The sequence below is a fragment of the Otolemur garnettii genome, unplaced genomic scaffold (assembly GCF_000181295.1).
Source record: "Otolemur garnettii isolate 467f Iridium unplaced genomic scaffold, OtoGar3 scaffold00127, whole genome shotgun sequence".
Taxonomy (NCBI): domain Eukaryota; kingdom Metazoa; phylum Chordata; class Mammalia; order Primates; family Galagidae; genus Otolemur; species Otolemur garnettii.
In genome coordinates, this window is record NW_003852522.1 from 3,850,371 (window position 1) to 3,857,543 (window position 7,173).

Below are 7,173 nucleotides of genomic sequence, written 5' to 3' on the forward strand. Positions count from 1 at the left end.
AAAAAAAAAAAAAACTGCCTAGTGGAGAATAGCAGTGTAGGAGGGGGTCTGTTGGAAGGACCAAAAGATGGGGAGGGGGCTGCCCTGTGGCAAAGGGCATGCAATCTTTGGGTGACCAGGAGGAACTGTAACCACAGATCTGTCTCTCTGGAACTGGGAGGAGATGGAGAGGAACTTCGAAGCCACTGAGCCTTCCTCCAGCCTTCTTGTAGCTTAATCTCTGGCCAAACAGTCTTTCCAGTCTATCTCTCTTTCCTTCCCTCTAAGTCCTGTCACTTGTCCTTGTTGCCTTTCAGGCCTGGACATTCCATCTCCTGTTCTGAGTCCAGATGCCTCTTCTCGAATCTCTGGGAGGGAGTTAGGATTGCTTTAGTGAAGGTGGACTAGGAAATAAGCTCACTGTCCTCTCCTGAACCCTGGAGCCCAACACAGGGCAGAGGAAGCAGACCAGGCCTCCATCTGTCTAGGGGGTGACTCTTTTGCCAGTTCCAACCTGCCCTGCTTCCTCTTTCTGGGAAGCCTTAACTGCCTAAGCTCCTGCCTTAACAAAGTCATAGTAGGGAAGATGAGGCTTGGATATAGTGTAGGCCCCAGTTTCCCTTTCTTTAGGAGAGCTGCTCTTCTCTCTGTGGGTGCCTTAGCCTCATGGGGCTGCAAAAAGTGGGACTGCAGCATCCCCTTCCACCCCCCTTGTCTTTTCTCCAGGGAATAAGATATAAGATTGACTTTTTGGTGAATCCTTGGGGTGCAAGTGCTGAACACTAATTCTCCAGGAAGCGGCAGTAAATCTTTCTCTTGGTGAACAGTCAAAGGGGCAGTGAGACAGACCCTGGGTTTCTTGCCCACCAGCGAGTGCGCTTCCCAGGCCAGCAAAGGAGCCTTGATTCTCATTTATGAGCTCAAGGAAGGGCCCAGCAGGCCAGGGCAGCCTTAGGGCGTCTCGTCGTGGTGACCCACCGGTTAGGCCGCAGTTCAGGCTCCCCCCAGGGACATCAACATTGCCTTAATTCCGTCCTCCGACAGCGCAGAGCTCCAGTCGCTGGTTCAGTAGGGAGGGCCGAAGAGCGCCCCCAGCTGGGCCAATCAAAGGTCGAAAATGGACCATCAGGCCAATAGACAAATTGCTCGGCGCCCGGGGATTGAAAATGAACCAATCAGGGCGTGGGCTGTGTGCGGCCGGAGAGCCGTTCGGGTGAGGCCAAGTCAGCTGCGGACTGGCTACAGCGGATAGAGGGCATCAGGCCGCCTCGAGGCTACGTCCAGCAAGGAAACAAGGGGCCTCTGTGTGGCGATCTGGGCGGGGCAGCGGTCCCCTAGAGAAGCGCACAAGACCTTGTCTGTTACCAAACTAGGACGGATGTCCCTCCACTCCGGGGGAGAAGCTGCCTCGAAGACGTGCTGGGGAGGCAGGACGCCCCTCCAGGGGGCGGCTGGGGACTGAGATGGCTGGGCGACCCTGGAAGCCCCCTATCACTCCTAAGCTTACTAGGAACCGGCCTAACCAGACTTTTCTGGAACAGTGCACTGAGTCCTTGCCAGGCATGTTTCTAGGGATCTGGGGCAGACTCCCTCATACCTACCTACTTCTGAACGGTAGACACTGCACTGCACTGGCTCTTCCAAGACCCCCTTTACTCTACCCCCAAGCTGGGGGAAGGCCATAGCATCTGCGACTCATCCTCTCTGCTTCTTATCCTGCTTCCCCCCCCACTGCTCAGTTTTCCTTGAGAGGAGGGTGACACAGGCTTTGTCACCAAATGCCATGGCCCCCCTCCCCCGCGGAGTTTCACCCCCCCTCACTCCTGCTGGCTCACATGACTTCAGCACAGATGCCCAATCCTCCTAGCCAGGACCTCCCAGACCGGTCTCCCCCATCCCAGACACCCTCTCCCCCCCACACACACACTCCAGCCTTCTTTACACTGGATGGGACTAGAGAGGGAGAACTCCACCCTGTTTGTTCCCAGGGCCTCACATCTGGTTTTTATCCTGGGTGGGGAGGGGGTGCCATTGCCTTGCCCACCCTGCTGGGACTCTGTGCCTCAGGGCAGAGTTACAGGGTGTTGACAGGAACAGGCTTTCAGGCATCTTCCCTGGTTGGTTTAGTCAGCATCCCCTCCCCTTCCAAAAGATTGTGGTTGGACCACCAAATCCAGAGCTGTCCTGTGTGTGGCAGGAAGAGAGGATCTAATAACATTAGGTAATTTTGTTTAATGCTTGCTATGTGCCAAGCATGCCTCTTACATCATTTAAAAGGATTTACCTATTACTCCTGTGAAGTGGACTTTCTTCTCCCCATTGCACAGATGAGGACCTTGAGGCTAAGAGGCTATTTTTTTTTTTTTTGGTTTGTTTTTTTGAGAGAAAGTCTTAAGCTGTTGCCCTGGATAGAGTGCCATGATATCATTACAGCTCCCAGCAACCTCCAATTCTTGGGCTCAAGTGATCCCCTTGCTTCAGTTTTTTCTATTTTTTGTAGAGACGAGGTCCCTCTTTTTGCTCAGGCTGGTCTCAAACTCATGAGCTCAAGCAATCCACCCTCCTCAATCTCCCAGAATGGTAGGATTACAGGCGTGAACCACTGCGCCCAGTCTGAGAGTGTTAAGTGACATTGCCCAGCATGTTAGCATTGCAGTGAGAGCCAACTCTGGATTGCCTCCAACATCTGTGTCCTTGAAGACAGTGTGACCTCTGGGAAGTTTAAACCTCAGGACCACTCTAGTGTCTCCCCAAGACCTTATCTTGGGAGCAACTAAGGCCTCAAGGCTTAGGCAAAATCAGGGGCAGTCAGAGGTAATGAGCAGGGGAGGGTGCTATCAGTGGCAAGAACCTCTCAGACTTAGGTCACCAGACAGCACAAGGCTCATGGCTCCTGTGTCTTTGGGAAAAGAGACAAACCCTCCAGCCTCTACCCAAGGCCTGCTCTCTGGGTAGATGGGCAAGGTTTCTGGAAGTCCACCCTGTATCCTTCATGCTAGGAGCTTCTGTCCCTTTGAAAGAGAGTATAACTACTTGGGGAACTGAGGCAAAAGATCACTTGAGGCCAGAAGTTCAAGACTAGCCTGGGCAACATAGCCAGAGCTCATCTCTGTAAAACAGTAGAAACATTAGCCAGGCTTGTGGTGATGTCCTAGCTACTTGGGAGGTGGGAGGATCTCTTGAGCATAGGACTTTGAGATTGCGGTGAGCTATGATCACACTATTGCACTCCAGCCTGGGCAACAGAGGGAGACTGTGTCTCTAAAAAAGTAAAATTTAGGCCAGGCAGGGTAGCTCATGCCTGTAATCCTAGCATTCTGGGAGGACAAGGCGGGTGGATTGTTAGAGCTTAGGAGTTTAAGACCAGCCTGAACAAGAGCAAGACCCCATTTCTACTAGACATAGAAAAATTAGCCTGGTATGTTGGCAGGTGCCTGTAGTCCCAGCTACTTGGGAGGCTGAAGCAAGAGGATGACTCGAGCCTAGGAGTTTGAAGTTGCTGTGAGCTATGATGCCAGGGCACTCTAGCCTGAGGCAACAGAGTGCCAAATAACTAACTTAATTAATTAATTAAATAAAAATTTTTCCAGATGTGGTGGTGTCTATCTGTAGTCCCAGCTGCTCAAGAGGCTGAGGAAAGAGGGTCACTTGAAGCCTAGGAATTTGAGATTGCAGTGAGCTATGATTGTGCCACTGCAGTCCAGTCTGGGTGACAGAGTGAGATCACATCTCTAAAACAATAAAATAAAAAAGGAGCATCATCTAGGGCAGCAGTTCTCAACCTGTAGGTCACAACCCTTTTGTAACCATGAAAATACATTGAGGCATTAGGAAGGTTGAGAACCACTTATCTAGGGGTTATAGAGGCTGCAGAGCCAGTCTCTGGCTCTGCCACCTGCTAGCTTTGAGACTTTGGGAAAGTGAAATGACCTCTTTGGATTTCCCATCAGCAAATGTGAAACCCAGAGATAGATGATAATTCTGACTTCCATGTGGCCATTCAGTGAGGAGTGACCCTGCTGGACCCTGAACCTCAGCTGCCTGAGGTCGTAGCCCAGGCAGGAGCTAGTACTCTCTGACCTGTTGTCTGTTTTTCTCTCTTCTCTGCAGTTCTGAGAGCCCCATGGCCCTGGCTGGCCATTGAGCTCCAACATGGGCAGCTTGTACTCGCAGTACCTGAACTCTAGCAAGGTTCTGGAACACTACAGTTATACTAAGGAGACATTGGAAACGCAGGAGACACCCTCCCGGCAGGTGGCCTCAACTTTCATCATCATCCTCTGCTGTGCCATCGTGGTGGAGAACTTGCTAGTACTCATAGCAGTGGCACGCAACAGCAAGTTCCACTCGGCCATGTACTTGTTCTTGGGCAACCTGGCAGCCTCAGATCTCCTGGCAGGTGTGGCCTTTATAGCCAATACCTTGCTCTCTGGCCCCTTCACATTGGGGCTGACACCTGTGCAGTGGTTTGCCCGCGAGGGCTCTGCCTTCATCACGCTCTCTGCCTCTGTCTTCAGCCTCCTGGCCATTGCCATCGAGAGGCATGTGGCCATTGCCAAGGTCAAGCTTTATGGCAGTGACAAGAGCTGCCGAATGCTGCTGCTCATTGGGGCCTCATGGCTCATCTCACTGGTTCTTGGAGGCCTGCCCATCCTTGGCTGGAACTGCCTGGGCCACCTTGAGGCCTGTTCCACCGTCCTGCCTCTCTACGCCAAGCAGTATGTGCTGTGTGTGGTGACCATCTTCTCTGTCATCTTGTTGGCCATCGTGGTTCTGTATGTCCACATCTACTGTGTAGTCCGCTCGAGCCATGCAGATGTGGCCAGCTCACAGACGTTGGCCCTGCTCAAGACTGTCACCATTGTGCTCGGCGTCTTCATCATCTGCTGGCTGCCTGCCTTTAGTATCCTCCTTCTGGACTATGCCTGTCCAGTCCGCTCCTGCCCAGTCCTCTATAAAGCCCACTACTTCTTTGCCTTTGCCACACTGAACTCGCTGCTCAACCCTGTCATCTATACTTGGCGCAGCCGAGACCTGCGGCGGGAGGTGCTGCGGCCACTGCAGTGCTGGCGGCAGGCAGCAGCAGGGGTGCAAGGGCGTCGGGGTGGGACCCCAGGCCACCGCCTCCTGCCACTGCGTAGCTCCAGCTCGCTAGAGAGGGGCACACACATGCCAACATCACCTACGTTCCTGGAGGGCAACACTGTGGTCTGAGTAGGACAAGATGGGCTGACAACCAGCTATCAGAGGGGGAAAGGCACCAGGTGACCTCAGACAGAGATAAGGGGCTGGCAAGCCAGATGCCCCCACCCAAAGGCCTGGGTGATATTGCAAGCATTTTACACCCCACATGGCCAGCTGAGGCACCACCTAGTCAGGTAGCAGAGCTGCAATGGGGTCCTGGGGCCCAGTGCAAGGCCCAGCGTGACCACTTTAGAACTGGATTGTGAGGAGGCCAACGGTATACCCATAAAGGGGTGGGGTGGCAGGAGGTGGGAATTCAAGGGGAACTCAGAGCAGGGCCACTTTACCACCTGGTACATAGGATTTCAACATTTCCTATCCAACTCCCCACCCTGCACCAAACTCTCCTCTCTGAATGTATTGCTCCTGCAACCTTCTCTGGACAATCTCAGGCCACTTCTTTAGAACTGCTGTCCTGAGGAGCTGGAGGTCCCCTTCCATGTCCTCCTAGGCCTAAATTCACAGCTTCCCCAAATTTCATCAGCTGTCACTCAGGCTATTTCTTCCCTTTCCTCTGAGTCCATGAGATGCCCGGAAAACTTGGGGTGGAGGAAGGGAGGGGGCTGAACCCATCCCCCATTCTCAGACTTCTCTGGTCAGTGGCACTATTTGTGTCATAGGTGAATCACCAAAGGTGGGAAATACCAGTTGGTCGGGGGGGAGGGGGTGCTGCTGTGGAGAGTGGGGTGGGACTTGAAAAAATTCTGGGGGAAATGTTTACACAGGACCCTACCCCTTCCAAATGCAACCACCCTTAAGCCATCCCCACCTCCACACCTGCAGCCCCAGCCAAGGTACCAGGGCTCCTAAGGCAGGGCAGCCCTGAGTCCTCTGTGCCTTCTTTCAAATTATACTGAACAGGTAGGGTGGCCAAGGATATTTACAGGGGATGCTGTCCACTAACCTATCCCATAAGGACTTTAAGAAATCCTGTGGATAAATGGAAGGGATTTTACGGTACAAATGTATATTTATGTGTGTCTGTGAGTGTGCATATATGTGATGTCTGTGAGGTCCTCTCCCAATCTCCTTTCCCCCAGAATGGATCCTGTTCTGTCTCCTCTTGTCCGTGATGAAGCTGCCAAAGGGAGGATCTGACCCTGCCCAGATCCAGTGCTGGCTCATCCCCCCAGATGAGAGCTGAGTGTAGCTCACATTGGGAAGGAGAACCTCAAGCCTCAAAGTAATTTCTTGTGAATGCCAAGGGTGTGGGGAGGGGGTCTTTGGGGAGCAAGGAGCCAGTCAGGGACTTCTCTCCCCCTCATATAGCTCCCCAAACATCCCCTTATGCCTGAGACCCAGACCTGGGCCAATAAACAGTTCAATTTCTCTTTCTGGTAGTGGTTGTCTTTTCAGGCTTAAGGAAGTAATTCCCACCATTAGTGTTACATGGCTGGGCTGGATGGGGCAGGGATGGGCCCTTTAACATCCTGTGCCCCCAACCCTTAGCCCTTCTGGAGCCAAAATGCCAGAATCTCAGTGACATCTGAGAAAACATGGATCAACACTGATCTTTCCCCTAGAGCAGCTATCTGGCCTCTCCCGAGGATTAATTAGGCATGGGGTCTCCCTGCTTTCTTTCAGAGAGCCTGATGAGTGAGGGGGTCCCCTTCTCCATTCCAATGACATGTTCTTCCCAGGGAGCTGCAGAAATGGACCCAGACATCCGTTTGGGGCTCAGTATTTCCTAAAAGGCTGTATTTTGACATGTATAATGTGCTCGAATGTATAATGCATACCCACGTTTTTGGCCCAAACTTATATAGCTGTGGAATTAGTACTACCCATGTATAATGCACATCCTTAATTTTCCCTCAAAAATTTGGGCAAAAAAGTGAGCATTATACACAGCAAAATACAGGTAATATCTGACCTTCATCGAGCACTCGTCAGGCTGGAAGACTTGACTCATTAGGAGGTAGGAGTTATAAACTTTTTTTTTTTTTTTTT

General features: G+C 52.2%; 1 protein-coding gene across 1 annotated transcript; it reads left to right on the plus strand.

Moving 5' to 3' along the window:
* Window positions 1–4,071: 4,071 nt before the first annotated feature.
* Window positions 4,072–6,536, plus strand: S1PR2 (sphingosine-1-phosphate receptor 2). The gene has a single exon (XM_003797969.3). The coding sequence runs from the start codon at window positions 4,132–4,134 to the stop codon at window positions 5,191–5,193; it is 1,062 nt and encodes a 353-aa protein (XP_003798017.1). The 5' UTR covers window positions 4,072–4,131; the 3' UTR covers window positions 5,194–6,536.
* Window positions 6,537–7,173: the final 637 nt, after the last annotated feature.

Bases quoted from the DNA above. Each gene is read 5' to 3' on its own strand.
- S1PR2 (XM_003797969.3), top strand. From the start codon at position 4,132: ATGGGCAGCTTGTACTCGCAGTACCTGAACTCTAGCAAGGTTCTGGAA.